Consider the following 17770-nt stretch of genomic DNA (forward strand, 5'->3'; position numbering starts at 1 on the left):
TCATAAGGTGCTTATGGGAAAATCTTTTTTTATCCCACATCAAAGTTAGTCGAAAATGCTGATTCTGGGGACTTTAAAACTGAAATTACTCAAAAAGTACACAGTAAAAATATTTCATATAATTTGTGCAAGTAGTCTAAGAGGTACTAAGTACAACCATGGCAGTTTCATAAGGTGCTTATGGGAAAATCTTTTTTTATCCCACATCAAAGTTAGTCGAAAATGCTGATTCTGGGGACTTTGAAACTGAAATTACTCAAAAAGTACACAGTAAAAATATTTCATATAATTTGTACACGTAGTCTAAGAGGTACTAAGTACAACCATGGCAGTTTCATAAGGTGCTTATGGGAAAATCTTTTTTTATCCCACATCAAAGTTAGTCGAAAATGCTGATTCTGGGGACTTTGAAACTCAAATTACTCAAAAAGTACACAGTAAAAATATTTCATATAATTTGTACAGGTAGTCTAAGAGGTACTAAGTACAACCATGGCAGTTTCATAAGGTGCTTATGGGAAAATCTTTTTTTATCCCACATCAAAGTTAGTCGAAAATGCTGATTCTGAGGACTTTAAAACTGAAATTACTCAAAAAGTACACAGTAAAAATATTTCATATAATTTGTACAGGTAGTCTAAGAGGTACTAAGTACAACCATGGCAGTTTCATAAAGTGCTTATGGGAAGAATTGTTTTTATCCAACATCAAAGTTAGTCGAAAATGCTGATTCTGAGGACTTTGAAACTCAAATTACTCAAAGTACACAGTAAAAATATTTCATATAATTTGTACAGGTAGTCTAAGAGGTACTAAGTACAACCATGGCAGTTTCATAAGGTGCTTATGGGAAAATCTTTTTTTATCCCACATCAAAGTTAGTCGAAAATGCTGATTCTGGGGACTTTAAAACTGAAATTACTCAAAAAGTACACAGTAAAAATATTTCATATAATTTGTACAAGTAGTCTAAGAGGTACTAAGTACAACCATGGCAGTTTCATAAGGTGCTTATGGGAAAATCTTTTTTTATCCCACATCAAAGTTAGTCGAAAATGCTGATTCTGGGGACCTTGAAACTGAAATTACTCAAAAAGTACACAGTAAAAATATTTCATATAATTTGTACAGGTAGTCTAAGAGGTACTAAGTACAACCATGGCAGTTTCATAAGGTGCTTATGGGAAAATCTTTTTTTATCCCACATCAAAGTTAGTCGAAAATGCTGATTCTGGGGACTTTAAAACTGAAATTACTCAAAAAGTACACAGTAAAAATATTTCATATAATTTGTACAAGTAGTCTAAGAGGTACTAAGTACAACCATGGCAGTTTCATAAGGTGCTTATGGGAAAATCTTTTTTTATCCCACATCAAAGTTAGTCGAAAATGCTGATTCTGGGGACCTTGAAACTGAAATTACTCAAAAAGTACACAGTAAAAATATTTCATATAATTTGTACAGGTAGTCTAAGAGGTACTAAGTACAACCATGGCAGTTTCATCAAGTGCTTATGGGAAAATCTTTTTTTATCCCACATCAAAGTTAGTCGAAAATGCTGATTCTGGGGACTTTGAAACTGAAATTACTCAAAAAGTACACAGTAAAAATATTTCATATAATTTGTACAGGTAGTCTAAGAGGTACTAAGTACAACCATGGCAGTTTCATAAGGTGCTTATGGGAAAATCTTTTTTTATCCCACATCAAAGTTAGTCGAAAATGCTGATTCTGGGGACTTTGAAACTCAAATTACTCAAAAAGTACACAGTAAAAATATTTCATATAATTTGTACACGTAGTCTAAGAGGTACTAAGTACAACCATGGCAGTTTCATAAGGTGCTTATGGGAAAATCTTTTTTTATCGCACATCAAAGTTAGTCGAAAATGCTGATTCTGGGGACTTTGAAACTCAAATTACTCAAAAAGTACACAGTAAAAATATTTCATATAATTTGTACAGGTAGTCTAAGAGGTACTAAGTACAACCATGGCAGTTTCATAAGGTGCTTATGGGAAAATCTTTTTTTATCCCACATCAAAGTTAGTCGAAAATGCTGATTCTGGGGACTTTGAAACTGAAATTACTCAAAAAGTACACAGTAAAAATATTTCATATAATTTGTACACGTAGTCTAAGAGGTACTAAGTACAACCATGGCAGTTTCATAAGGTGCTTATGGGAAAATCTTTTTTTATCCCACATCAAAGTTAGTCGAAAATGCTGATTCTGGGGACTTTGAAACTCAAATTACTCAAAAAGTACACAGTAAAAATATTTCATATAATTTGTACACGTAGTCTAAGAGGTACTAAGTACAACCATGGCAGTTTCATAAGGTGCTTATGGGAAAATCTTTTTTTATCCCACATCAAAGTTAGTCGAAAATGCTGATTCTGGGGACTTTGAAACTCAAATTACTCAAAAAGTACACAGTAAAAATATTTCATATAATTTGTACATGTAGTCTAAGAGGTACTAAGTACAACCATGGCAGTTTCATAAGGTGCTTATGGGAAAATCTTTTTTTATCCCACATCAAAGTTAGTCGAAAATGCTGATTCTGAGGACTTTAAAACTGAAATTACTCAAAAAGTACACAGTAAAAATATTTCATATAATTTGTACAAGTAGTCTAAGAGGTACTAAGTACAACCATGGAAGTTTCATAAAGTGCTTATGGGAAAATCTTTTTTTATACCACATCAAAGTTAGTCGAAAATGCTGATTCTGAGGACTTTGAAACTCAAATTACTCAAAAAGTACACAGTAAAAATATTTCATATAATTTGTACAGGTAGTCTAAGAGGTACCAAGTACAACCATGGCAGTTTCATAAGGTGCTTATGGGAAAATCTTTTTTTATCCCACATCAAAGTTAGTCGAAAATACTCATTGTTCTATAAAAAGGACTTTGAAACTCAAATTACTCAAAGTACACAGTAAAAGTAGTTAATATTATTTGTGCAAGTAGTCTTGAGAAGTATTAAGTACAAACATGGCAGTGTAATAAACTACTTATGAAATAATAGAAATGAACCACATGCCATCCTTTACTTTGAAATCCTCACCGGAAGTGTTCCTCTGTGGAATTGTCTGTAGCTTTAGTTTAGTGATCGAATATACTTACTGCGCGTCCTATTGATTCGATGTTCAATAATACTGCACATACGAAACGTCCTATTGATTAGACTAAACGTCCTATTGATTCGATGCGCATTCAATGTCATATTAAGTATTTCTGTAAGATCTACTTGTGAGACTGTGTTCAAAAGTCACGTCGGTTCATTACAACAGCGTCCCAGGCTTGTTTTAATGCATTACCGTAAACCTGGAACTAATCGCGCACTCGAAAAACAAGAGCGGCTCACTTGACCACGCAAAAGCAAAAGACGGCTCACTTGACCGCAGTGCTCTTCAGGTTCTAGAACTAATCTTGGCAAGACTGCTTTCTGTATCAGTGCATCGGAAGCACGGAATCTATTACAACGTGACAGAGAACTAAGCACTCTCGTTTCTTTTGGACCTTTTAGAAATCAATAACAGTCCACCATCAACATGTAGTTGTTTCTGCAAATTGCTCTTGCTTATGAACTGTATTATTATTAGATATTTTTTTATTAGATGTATTTGACTTCCAAGTTTAAATACAGTATAGGAAATAAAACAAGATTTCCTTGTTTTTGGTGTGCGGGGCTACCCATTTGTTTACGCTTGGATCACTGACTGGACGTGCCGGCCGTGCCAGTCCTATATACCCTGTTGAGTGCCAACGCTCTATTCAATGACAGAACGCTCACATTTGTGAACGCATAAACTATATCTTAAATTATGGCTATGTGTCTAATACGACCATCGCTTATCAATGACTTGTTTGCAGTCAACATTGTCGAAACGAATTATTATAATTTTTTTTTATTTATATATTTTTTTTAATCGGTTCATTTCCGTTTTATAACATTTTTTAAAACACTCGTTTTTTGAAACTTTCAGAAAAAAATAAGATTCTGCAGGAATCACGCTTTACTGTAATACACAAAACACGTCATTTTTCGGCCTATTTATGAATCGTTTTCAAATAACCGCTAGATTATCGATAGTATACTTATGCACGCTATAGAAGCGGGCTGAAAAATCGATTATCTTATTTCCTGATCAGCTACACACACTCACAGCCACACACACACATATGGGACACGTTGATATAGGTGAAAATAGCTCTGATTATCCCAATACTGGTAAAATAGATCCTTACCTCAGATCAGATGTTCTCCAAAAAGATTATTCCAATTCCTGATTGCCATTCCAAATATCGATCGCGTTTATTGAACGCTGGGTGGTCCAAAGACATATTCCACGCTGTTCTGATGGTGGGCGATGACTGGGATCGTCTCCGGTTACTTGCCTGACAAGTAAAATGTGGAATCCGGACTTTTTTCCCCATGCGTTTCATTCAGTGCAATCCAATGGGTTGCAGTACCATCCGGAGAGACGATAGCAGGGTTTCAGTTAGAAAAAAATTGTTGCCGGTCTCAGGGTCTCTCAAATGAGAGAAATTCCGGTCAGAGTTTATTGACCTTAAAAACAATTGATAGGCAGGCTATATAAAGAATGACATCCTCAAGGCATGTAGATTTATAATATTTTTACTTAAAACTAGGCTACTTTTGCGTATACAGTCATTATATTCCAAATAAAATAAGTCCAGAGACTCCGTGCTGCTGCCGACTTTAAATCAAATGGGTGTCTGTGGGCAGTCGGCTCGACATTAACAGCAGTCTGTTATAATCACATTTTTATGAGCTAACGAATTCCGTTATATTGGACATTTGTATTAATTATATCAAGCGAAGAACTGAGAAATTTGGCAGAGAGAGACGGCAACATTATCGTGGGTTTGCGTGATGAATCTCCACCTCCCAACGACTTATTTGCGAGAGTATGCCGCTGCAGAGCAGCAGATTCAGCTGTTTTCAGGCTCTATCTGGGGACTGCTCAGCAGCTGGATTGCCAATGGCTGAATTGGAGTACTGCACTGTGCCAGCACAGCTGGGTGGGTTGTGCGGCTCTGCAGCTGCACATGCACTTGCAAATCTAGCAGCAAGCTCCCGCTGACAACAGCGTTGTTAGACCTGCTTGGTGAAGCAACGATGAAACAATGTAATGATTGTTTCGTTCATCGCATAGGCTATTTAATTTTAGCCTATTTTAATACAATTCAAATAATCAAATTGTGCTTAGAGGGAATTATTTTCACCGGACATTAAGACCGGAGAGATTAAATATGTCGGACTTCAACAGATTTTGCCGGTCAAATACCGGTAATTACCGGACAACGGAAACCCTGGACGATAGGGGGCGGTATTTTCCCTGTTCGAGCTCAGACAGATCCCCATTGGTAACGTGAGGCTAGATTGATGAAAAATGAATGTAAATCGATAATAAAAAAAATAACGATTAAAAACGAGATTTCTCGTCGGCTGGCACTCAACGGTTGGCATGAACTTAACGACAAATCTCATCGCTGGCACTCAAAGTGTTAAGAAACAGTACCAGGGCCAGAGCAGCATCACTGACTGGACCTTTAAGAAACAGTACCAGGGCCAGAGCAGGATCACTGACTGGACCTTTAAGAAACAGTACCAGGGCCAGAGCAGGATCACTGATAGCCCTTTTACACCGGCCAGGCTCCGTGCTGGAGCCGGTTCCCGAACGTAATCTTGCACCGGCCGGCGCATTCAGACCGGGATTAATTGGTTCAGAACGTGACAAATCGGTGCTCAGCTGGCACCGGAAAATAGTTGGTTTTTCCTCGCGAACCGTGACATCAGTGGGCGTGTCATATTCTAGGCTGTGAAGACGGGGAAAGTAGAGAGTCGGCATTGCACTCAACCGATTCATTCAACAGGAAACGATTTGCGAGTACAATACACCATCCAACCAGAGTGGATAAAGAAATGCTCCAGAAATGAATATGCGTAGGGAAAGGATTAACGAGTCAGCGCGAGAGCGCACACACAAAAGCACACACGCATGATATCTGATTTATTAATGCCAAATAATGGACGACGACCGCAATTGGCACTTGAAAAGTGTAAATGATGGATTAGTCAGTAGCAATTCATGACGGCTTGTTTAGCTCAGCTAGTTAGTGCCCTGCCTGTGGACCGTATGGTCCCCAGTTCGAATCTCTTGGATATGGAACAGCAGCAAGCGGTCTGTTCATTTCTAGCCGACGATCGGAAGAAATGGCACCTCATGCCTAAAGATTCAGACATTACAATTCTTGAGACTGTAAAAGATATATTGAGCCCCGTCAGCACTTTCACTGATGCCCTTAGTGGTGAAAAGCACACCACTCTCTCCTCTGTCCTGCCCCTAAATAGGAAGTTATCTTCAACGTTGACCATTGAGGAAAGTGACAGCGTGCTCAAATGTGAACTTAAAGAGAATATTGGTGCAGATCTCAAGCAACGATATGCGGACAGGGATCTGCAGCTGGCGTTGAACACAGCCACGTTTCTCGACCCAAGGTTCAAGGACAGTTTTGTTATGTTAAAAGAAGAGGTCAAGCGAAATCTGATGGACAATGTATCGGAAACAGGAAGACAAACACCCGCTCCTCCTCCATGTGCCACTGCCATGCAACCACTACCAGCGAAGAAAACTAAAACGGATCTGAAGGGACTGTTAACCAGCATACAGGGGGAAAAGAAGAGTCAACATGGAGAGGATGCAGAGGAGGCAGATACTGAACTAAAAAACTAGTTCACAATATATGAAAAGATGCCTGAACTCAGTGCAGGAGACGACCCACTCACATGGTGGAGGACACATGAGAAAACTTTACCTCACCTTGCCCAGCTGGCGAAAAAGTATTTGTGCATCGCTGCTTCAAGCTCAGCTTCAGAACGTGTATTTAGTATGTCAGGGCTCATTTGCAGTCCAAGAAGGGCACGGCTTACAGAGGAGCACATTGACATGCTGGTGTTCCTAGCAAAAAATCTGAAAGTTGTAAAGAAACTTTAGGCTAGTACATTACACTACTTGCACCTTATGTGTGATTAGCAGTGGTGCAGTGCTGGTATAACTCGGTATAACGGCGTTATACCTCGGTCACTGAGGCTGAAGTACGCGCAATCGCTTTTTACATGGCATTATCCAACCGGACTCCCGGAGAAGCATGCAGCTGCAGAGCCGCAGAGCCAGCGGCGCTCTCTGGGCCGCGCGCTGACGGCCGCGCTGTGAGGCAATAGTATCCAGCTGCAGGACGAGAGCAGCCAAAAAAAACTGTGCATGCGCGCGCACGCGCGTGGAGCGTTTGACCTACTGTCAATTTGCCACTGCACCACTGGTGATTAGTCTGAGGCCGTTGAATAAGTGCACTACCTATTTAAGAAGAATTGTACTTAAAAATGCATAGGATTGCACTGGTTTTTTTACTTGCACTTTAGTGCCTTTTGAATGTGTGCTTATTGTTTTCACTAATGCAAAAAAGTTTTAATTATTGTTTACTAGTCATTCTGCTGTTGTCGAGTTATAGCCCTAAATGCCCTACCTCAAGAAGAATATGGTTTCATTTGCTAGTTGCTACTTGAAAATGCATAACATTGCAGGGCCAGAGCAGCATCACTGACTGGACCTTTAAGAAACAGTACCAGGGCCAGAGCAGGATCACTGACTGGACCTTTAAGAAACCGTACCAGGGCCAGAGCAGGAACACTGACTGGACCTTTAAGAAACAGTACCAGGGCCAGAGCAGGATCACTGACTGGACCTTTAACACTTTGTATGCCACGCCCGAGATATCTCAGGTTTACACCCCGACCGTTGAATGCCCATCACGAGATTTCGTTTTAAGCGATCTGAAATCATATTGCATCAAGCGAGCTTACCGTTGGATATCCAGGAACCGCCGGCGCTCAGATGTGAAAAAAGCGCCCCCTATCGTCTCCCAGATGGTAAATCACCCTTTTGGAGTGGACTCAATGAAAGTGAATGGGAGAACGGACTCCACATTTTACTTCTCACTGATGTAACCGGGGTCTACCAGAGTTAATTCTGGAACCTTGGTGCCACGGCGAATATGTGTTATACTGTACACACGCTGGATCAATACAATTATCGATTTTTTCGAATGGTGATCAGGAATTGGAATATACCATTTGGATACCATCTGATGTCAGGTAAGGAATCTATGTTATCAGTATTAGGATAATCAGACTCGTTTTCACGGAAATATAAGCGTGTCCACTATATGTGATATTGCTGTTTCACTGTAAAAGCCACCAGGAAATAAGAGCAGCGATTATCAGCGCGCGGCACGAGCGTGCGTGCGCACACATAATATACTATCGATCACCTAGCGTTTATTTGAAAATGATTCATAAATAGGCCGACAAATGACAACGTTCTGGAATATTCCAGTAAAAGACGATTATCATCATAGGGTTGTTTTTTTCCGCGAAAACAAGTGATTTTCCAAATGCTATCAAACGGAAATGAAGCGATAAAAAAAAATCTGCCTTGACAATGTTGACTGGAAAATGAGTCTTTGATAAGCGACGGGCAGATTAGACACATAATTTAAAACATAGATTAGGCGATATTAACGTTAACATTGAAGTGGTGCTGGGCATTCAAGGGGGTAATAAGGAAGTAAGCTTGGGCAGTGAAAGTGTTAATAAACAGTACCAGGTAGGGGTGGGACGGTTCACAAAATGGACGGTTCGGTCCGTATCACGGTTTTGGGGTCACGGTTTTCGGTTCGGTTCGATATACGTAAATTTTTATAGAAAAAAATGTAACACTCAAATCTAAACATGCTTCACTTATTAAAAACACATTTTTTTTTACAGTGTTACAGTGTTTACAGCCTTAAATAATGTTTGGCACACAAAGACCGAACTGACTGAAAACTATAGGCTACATTTGTCAAAGTATTAACTTAGTGCAAACAAACAATATGCTCAGCCAGCACTAGACTTTCCTTTCTTTAATATAAACACAAAAAAACAATGTCAACCATGTTTAAATTCCCTGATTGTCAGTTCTTAATGGAAAGGTTAGTTTTCTGCTTGAAATTAAAGTGCAGTATTTGAAATACAATGAAAGGAATATGGCTGGATTTCTTATCAAAGGGAAAAGTGTCACTGTTATTTAAAATAAATAAAAACAAATTAGAAGGCCATCAATATAAATGGCAGCATACATCAAACTAACACACACACACTGTCCTGTTTAAAAACAACACTGCTCTGTTCATTCTATTTTTTTTTTTAAATACGTACATTATCTGTCTACATTTATTTAGACTAACATTATTTAAATATTGGGTGCAACTGTGGTGGATTACGTAATTCGGTGAGTTGGAACTGTCTATGGGTTGGCGGGTCCCCACGGACATTTTAGCGTGTGGGACCTTCAGCTCCGGTAACGTTAGGAGGAGTTCATAACATCAACAAGCAGCACGAAAGTGGCAATAGTCCCGGTTGGAGTTAGTAAAACAGTTGTATGTTAGCCTTCTAGGGCTGACCTTCGAAGCTTTTTTTGGCAATCGAAGCTTCGGGGCCGAGCTTCGATTTTAATTCGAAGCTTCGAAAAAAAAATAAAAAAAAATTTTTTTTTAATGTTTTTTTTTTTTTTTTTTTATATCTTATGTTGTGGGACTTGTACAGCACTTTCGTAAACGTTGTTGTTTTTAAATGTGCTCTATAAATAAAGTGGGTTGGATTAATTAATTAAGTAGCCCCTTTCGTCACTGACGCATCCAACAAGGTTTCACTCGGCTGTGTGATTTAATTCAAGGTGGATCGCTGTTGTCGTTTGAACAACTTCAGATTTCATGGGAACTACCAATCCCCCAAATCAAGAATGTTTAAGATGAATGAAGTAAGATTTTGATTATTTGAAATATGGCCTGTGTAGACTAAACTATGCACAGAATTATGTCAGTCTACAAGGTCCGGATTCTACATGGTCCGGCAATGTAGACCTTGTAGACTCCACTACAGACCAATTATCAGTGAATGTTCATGCATTTTTAAGAAGGGCAACTTCCACAAAAAAACAAAGAACTCACCAAAACATCTCAGTAGCACCTTATCTAAATGTTATATTTCATATATGGAGATTCATATTTATTTATGTATTGCATGCATTTCTACATTTTATTTCCTATTTTGTTTATTCATCCCAGTATCTTTCTTTCTTATGTGTGGAATTCTACAAGGTGCGCGCACACACACACACCTACACACACACCTACACACACACACACACACACTTACATTTAGTCATTTAGCTGACGCTTTTATCCAAAGCGACTTACAAGTTCTGTACGACAAGACAGCAAGAAGGGTACAACTCTATCAGCTGAGTAACAATGTTCATCAAAGTGTTGCGTGTTACAGTGTAGGTTAGTTTATTAGGACAAGTGCATGACAGTAAGGTTAGTCACGGTTAGATTTTTTTTTTTTTTTTTTTTATCATTTCAGATAATGGTTGAAGAAGTGAGTCTTTAGTCGACGGCGAAAGATTGGACGGGATTCGGCTGTCCTAACTGGGATGGGTAGTTCACACACACACACACACACACACCTACACACACACACAAATCGAAGTAAAAAAAAAAACTGAAAAAAATTTCGTTTGAAAAATAAATTGATATTTTTTTTTTTTTTTTTTTTAACTTCGATTTTTTTTTTTTTGTTCGAAGCTTGTGCCATCGAAGCATTTAAGACAGCCCTATAGCCTTCTTGGATGTTGAATAAACGCCTATCATTGTCTTTAAACACCCCGCCTCTCAGACTCCCATTTCCTCCTCTACTAGCTAGTAGCTAAGGTAACATTTCGTTGACTGAATTAGCTGGCGGGCTACCATAGTTAAAACGTGCGTTGTGTTGTACAAACTGCTAACGCTATGGCAAGATGTGTGTAGGCCTATGTAATGTTAATGGCTATGTTTTTAAAGTCGTAATGAAGATTGATTTATATTGTGCTTGCCATTTTTACACAAACTGACTAGCACCTGGCTGCAGTGCTGCTGCTGCTGCTGCTGCTGCCGCCTGCAGCCAGTGCTCACCTCTCCCGGCTCTGCCAAATGATTTTTTTTTATTTGCGCGTCATCTGAAGTTCTGAACCATACGATACACAGACGCCCCGAACCGTGGGGGTCGTACCGTATGGTACACGGTTCGAATGGGTATCGTCCCACCCCTAGTACCAGGGCCAGAGCAGAGGCAGGTAGGGTCAAGGCACAGAGGAGAACCCTCGACCAATCTATTCAAGAGCCTGATAACCTTATTGACTTTAGCCATATCACAGATTCTCCTCAAAGAAGGCCACACACACACACACAATTTTTTTTTTTTTTATCCACTTTTTCTCCCATTTTTCCATATTTTTTTCCCATCCCAATTTCGTATCATCCAATTCAACCCTCCCCTGTCACGAACGCTGTTTCTTGCCTCCCACAAGCCGGCTGCAATGTGGACTAAGTCATACATAGCACAAGTCCCCTCCGGTACTTGAGGTAACAGCAGTCGCATCTTTTCACCTGCGCAGCTCGATCTCTCAGTGTCGAGGAGTAACGCGTGGGAGGCTCACGCTGCCCCCGACACTTCCTGATTCTACTGCGCAGGCGCACCAACCGACTTGTAGGAGTCGCTTGTTCACAACGTTCGATCCCCACCCTTCAGTTTTCCCTCCCCGTAATACGGCCAATGTGTATTACTGCGGACGACCAGCCAAACTGAAAAACAATGTGGAGAGCTGGATTCGAACACGCGAATCCTAGCGTCTCCACACTGGTGGCGAGTGCCTTGCCCACTACACCACCTAGCCGCCCACACACACACATTTTAATACTTTATTTGGTTCCACAAATTATATTACATAAACAGGGAATCAAATGTATCGGGGCCAAGCAGCACTGAACACTTAAGGGTACACATAGCACCTCCTTCTCCACGTGGCTAAGCTGCCAATAATAGCTGAGACAGAGCAATATTTGGCTATTTGTTTGGCTTTTCTTTTAGACATTGCAGCAATTCCCAGACCGGTCATGGTGCATTTGTGTACATGGCCAAGACTTCCGAACACAAGTACACTATGCACGCACGCGCACACACACACACACAAACACACGTTAAGCAGGAGAATAGTAAATGTCGTTTCAAAATCATGGTAAAACAACATTTTCAACCAAAGAAATTGACATTCCCTAATAGATGTGTGTACGTAAATGAAAATGTATGTGTCTGATAAAGAGATAGGTATATATAGATGAAAAGGCATGTGTCTGATAGAGATATATTATTAAAAGATTGTATAATTGGCTGATATGAACATAGATAATGTATGTAAAAGCTAAATAGTATATTATGCTGTATTGTATTATGAATTAATTATGAGTAGGTATTATTGTATTGTATTATGAATTCATAAGGCGTATATATTGTTGTATTGTATTATGAATTTGATTAGGGTTTTTATTGTTGTTTTAATTGTCTGTATGACATGAGAATGTTGTGAGTGTATAAGTCTGTAACTGTATTTTACGTGTTATGGACCCCAGGAAGAATAGCCCCAGCACAGCTGTGGCTAATGGGGATCCAAATAAACTTAAACATAAAACATAAACATGAGGGGAGCTCCAGTAGCTCACCGCGTACCTCGAGCGCTATTTCGGCGCCGGAGACAACCGTGCTCGTCACGGATCTGGGGTTTAGCGAGTTCGATTCCCGGACTGCAGCCGTGCCTTTCTCAGAGTGTCTTCCCCCCCATCTGTACCCCCATTCAACCTGTTTCTGTCTGTCGGTCATTCTTGACCAGAGAAAAATGCGATAAACGCAAAAAAGAGCCGGCGGGATGGCCAAAGTTTAAAAAAAAGAAAAAAAACATAAACATGAACATAAACATAAACATAAACACACACACACACACACTTCCTTTATGCGATTCAGTAATTGTTGGTTTTACTCACTCTTACTCTAAACATGTTGTTGTTTATGTACATCTCATTAATGTATTCAGTATCTGTGCAGCATGTATTTGTTATCTATATCATTAACCCTTTCACTGCCACACGACAGAAGGTTAGCCCTTTACTATTGATTGATTGATTGAAAACTTTATTAACAGATTGCAGAATGGGTACAGTACAGTACGGCTCAATACATACAATGTGTTAAGGGGATGCAGACCAGAGAAAGACTTTCGTCTTGTTTACATCAGGGTCCCCCATTTTCAATTCATCATAACATATCACACAACCGACGACGATGCTCCATCATTAGCATCATTAGCTCCAACCTTCTGTACTGTCACAGTGAAAGGGTTAACCGACTGTCGTGTGGCAGTGAAAGGGTTAACCTTCTGTATTGTCACAGTGAAAGGGTTAACCTTCTGTATTGTCACAGTGAAGGGGTTAACCGACTGTCGTGTGGCAGTGAAAGGGTTAACCGACTGTCGTGTGGCAGTGAAAGGGTTAACCGGCTGTCGTGTGGCAGTGAAAAAGTTAACCTTCTGTATAGTCACAGTGAAAGGGTTAACAGACTGTTGTGTGGCAGTGAAAGGGTTAACCTTCTGTATTGTCACAGTGAAAGGGTTAACCGGCTGTCGTGTGGCAGTGAGAGGGTTAATGTATTCAGTATTTGTGCAGCAGGTCTTTGTTATGTATGTATATCATTAATGTATTCAGTATTTGTGCTGCTATCCTTAGTAGAGTGCAGACCTCCACCCAGACCTAGCTAATTGAATGGCAATGCAGACTTTTCCAGATATCTTGTTCACAGACAGACAAGCTGTCAAATGTGGGCGAAAACATAACCTCCCTGGCTGAGGTTATTACTCAACTCTATGAGGCCTGTACTGTAATATCCTGTTATTAGAGAGAGAGATAGAGCGAGAGAGAGAGAGAGAGAGAGAGAGGAGAGAGAGAGATAGCGAAAGAGAGCGAAAGAGAGAGTGAGAGAAAGTGAAAGGGAGAGAGAGAGAGTGAAAGAGTGAAAGAGAGAGTGAAAGAGAGAGAGAGTGAAAGAGAGAGAGTGAAAGAGAGAGTGAAAGAGAGAGAGAGTGAGAGAGTGAAAGAGAGTGAAGAGAGAGAGAGAGTGAAAGAGAGAGTGAAAGAGAGCGAGTGAAAGAGAGAGTGAAAGTGAAAGAGAGAGTGAGAGAGAGAGAGAGAAAGAGAGCGAAAGAGAGAGAGAGAGGGAGGAGATGTTTCATGTAAATGAATCATGTTTTATCCAAAGCGCTTTACAATTTGTTCCTCACATTTTACCCATTCACTCACACATTCACACACCGACGCTGGAGGCAACATGCAAGGTGGCAACCTGCTCATCGGGAGCAATTAGGGGTTAAGTGTCTTGCTCAAGGACACATCGACACGCTGCCCGGGAGGAGCGGGAATCGAACCGGGAACCTCCGGATTGCCAGACGACCAGCTCTACCTCCTGAGCCACTGTCGCCCCCACATGGCGTGTGACATCACATGGCGTGTGACAGCACATGGTGTATGACATCACATGGCGTGTGACATCATCACAATACTTACATTCCACCTTCCAGGAAGTTGCAGACGTTCTCGTCTCGCTTGGACACCAGGTGGAAGGTCTCCCTGATGATCTGTTGCTCCGTGTCTTCACTCTGCGGGACACATGGGACACGAACATGAATGAATGAAGTTTATTTAGCTTTTACATTAGTTCTTACCTTATCTAAACTTTTTATATTGCAAAAGAATTCACAAGACTTGCCACTACTTCTAATCACCATGAACCATCTGCTCCTCTTTTTAAGCAACTTAAAATACTATCAATCTTTGATATTAATGTATACCAGATATGTATTTTTATGTTTAACTGCACTGTTAATTTAGATTTATTTCCTATTGTTTTCCATAATTTTTTCATATCAAACTCCAGTATTCATTCATATCCAACAAGGCAATCAAACAATATTCATCGTAATTTCTTCCGCACAACATTAGGTCAGTTGTTCAGTATAAGATTTAGAGGTCCTACTATTTGGAATTCAAAACCCTCCATAATAAAAATTTGCTCATCTATTGCATCACTCAAATCCAAGCTTAAATATACATTATTAAATGAATAGTTTCAATCTCATAAAACCATTAATGTCACTTTGTTTTACAGTTTCATGTTAATTTGTTTAGACTAATTATTAATGTTGTTGTTGTTGTTGTTGTTGTTGTTGTTGTTGTTGTTGTTGTTGTTGTTGTTGTTGTTGTTATTACTTTGATTATTATTGTTATCATTATTATTATCTTAACACTTTGATCGCCATGGTTAAATTCATAATTTACGATCCCTAGCCAGCTCTATTTGTCTATGGAGAAGTTCCCCTTCTTTGCAGGGCTATAACTTTTTAAATTGTATTGCTAAATTGACATTATTATGGCCCATTCAATGTCCTATATCTATTGTTCAGGGTGTAGCAACGTTATACTTTTTCATTCACATATTCATACTAAAATACGGTCTAAAGTATAAGTATGTTTTTATCGTTTTCTGCAGCTTTCTCCAGAACTTGATCTATAGCCCTAAATGCATTATATTGATGATCAAATACAGTTTGATAGCGATCGGTGCCAGATAAAAAAATGTCAACTGCACGTAGTTCTAGAAGTTACTACGTATGATCTGATGTTGACCGGATGGGTGGGGGGTCGTTTATAATTCCGTGGGCAACGTTATATCATTCATCTAGTGTGGGCAGGGAGCGAAATTAACTTTTTGACTCACCGGCCAGTGGCGGGTAGATGGGAAGAGTCTACCCGCCAAGCATATTTCTTACCCGCCAATATATATTTTATATATACAATTTTTTTTTTAAATAAAATATATATTATATAATCATACTTGTAGTTGTATTATCTGCGAGACATCGCCACCACGCAATAAGTCAAAATGCTTGCTATCTGCAAACAGCTCCACTGTCTGTTTTGGCTGTGTTGCTCTTCTAGAAAAATAATCCTTTCAGGGTTGCCTATTGAAATACTGTACACTTTCCTACTGTACACTTTCCTGATTAATTGAAATGGGGGACCCTGATGTAAACAAGACGAAAGTCTTTCTCTGGTCTGCATCCCCTTAACAATTGTGTGTATTGAGCTGTACTGTATTGTACCCATTCTGCAATCTGTTAATAATGTTTTCAATCAATCAATCAATCACACCTCCAGTACAGAAACATTGTTTGAGTTTGCGTGTCAGGTAGACCATTGATTGACAGTCGAGTCTGCCAATTACATCACATCGCTTGCACTCCGGTGCTGCAGCTGGACCCATTGCCCACCTCTGCTGTTGATAACGCTAGCCAAGTTATTATACACACAGATACACAGTGGGCCAGTGACTTTGGTGTAGGGGTGTAACAATGCATCGATCCTAAGGGGGAAATTCAACTGCATCGATTTGAAAATGTTAGAATAGATTATCGCAATTTTAATGTGTACACGTTATGTTATTGTCATGTCCGTTACAGCCAACACACCGACATACGCTACTGCATCAACGTTATGATTAACAAAGCAAGGCATTCGTTTTGTTGCATTAACGTTATATTACTATTGCTATCGATAAATCTAGGTGTTCTAAAATCTATTGCTATTGGTAAGAGAGACTATAATAAGTTGGTGTCTCGGAAAACGAGAGCCCTGATCACGGAGTTTCAGGAAGTAAACAAGAAAAATGAGAGCTTCCGATTGGTCATTTGCTTTATTTCCCATGAAACCAGTCACTTCACTCTACTGTGATTGGACCGTTGGCTTGAGTGCAATGTGGGACTTGTAGTTTTTTAACGATCTCGCAGCGGAGGAAAAAAAAGACGAGAGAGGCTATAATCTGTATTCGCACAGCGTGCGCGTAATTGATTTTTACCGTTCGCATACAAATATTTTTAGGGGCCTGCTTATGAACTACACGTCTACACGCCACACGGCGGGCAGCCCTCTAAGTGTCATGCGCCAAAGGTAAAAACAGACCGCCCCTGGCGGGCGGCGGGCTTTAGTTTCGGTCCCTGAGTGTGGGTGATATGATCATTAGAGCAGTTAGTATAGAGGACATTAGAAAATAACGCTGAAACTCACCGTAGCTTCCTCGCGCTGTTGGCAGATGAGCGTGGAACAGAATTTTTTCTATTATGGGATGGAGAAATACCCGATCCATTTCCAGGTTGTATAATAGTATATACGTCCAAATCATGTTGTTTATCGAGTTATTGGCAACGGATCGCTATGTATTGTGTCGAGCTCGAGTCCCGGGACCTATAGCGAGTGATCGGACCGAATTGAAATGAGCACCAGCTTCTACATCCTGTTTCTCCCCTGGGCGATCCCCCGATCAGCCACCAGATGGCGCTCTTGAACCGTTAGAGAGTTGAGTGGAGCTCAGCAGTATATCTCAGGTCCCCGGGGGAGAAATATGATTTCGATCACAGATTTTTGAAATATTGATATCAAAGACGTGTTACGGCGTCTTCGGCAGAATGAGCATGGCGGGGAAAGACGAGTTTTGGCGTCTCCGGCGATTAAAGTGTTAATATTATGAAAAATTTTATGAACTTATTTCACTTTACTTTTATTTTTGTGTTTTTTTATCCAATGATTTAATGAGTTGAGGCCCCGTATAGGCCCATCTGGGTCTCTTGCCTCTACTCAGCACCTTTATACACTTCCTGTCATGATCAATGTTTTTTTTACTGTTGTTGAAATGGTGCGAAATAAAGAAATAAATTTAAAAA

General features: G+C 39.9%; 1 protein-coding gene across 1 annotated transcript in view; it reads right to left on the minus strand.

The window, feature by feature from the left end:
* Window positions 1–17770, minus strand: part of ap3s1 (adaptor related protein complex 3 subunit sigma 1) — a 99222-nt gene that overhangs the window by 38547 nt on the left and 42905 nt on the right. Inside the window, exon 2 of the mRNA XM_084323247.1 lies at window positions 14562–14653. Coding sequence (XP_084179373.1) covers window positions 14562–14653 — 92 coding nt within the window. The remainder of the gene's footprint in view (window positions 1–14561; window positions 14654–17770) is intronic.

Source organism: Notolepis coatsorum (genome assembly GCF_963971535.1).
Source record: "Notolepis coatsorum genome assembly, chromosome: 10".
In the NCBI taxonomy this organism is placed as follows: domain Eukaryota; kingdom Metazoa; phylum Chordata; class Actinopteri; order Aulopiformes; family Paralepididae; genus Notolepis; species Notolepis coatsorum.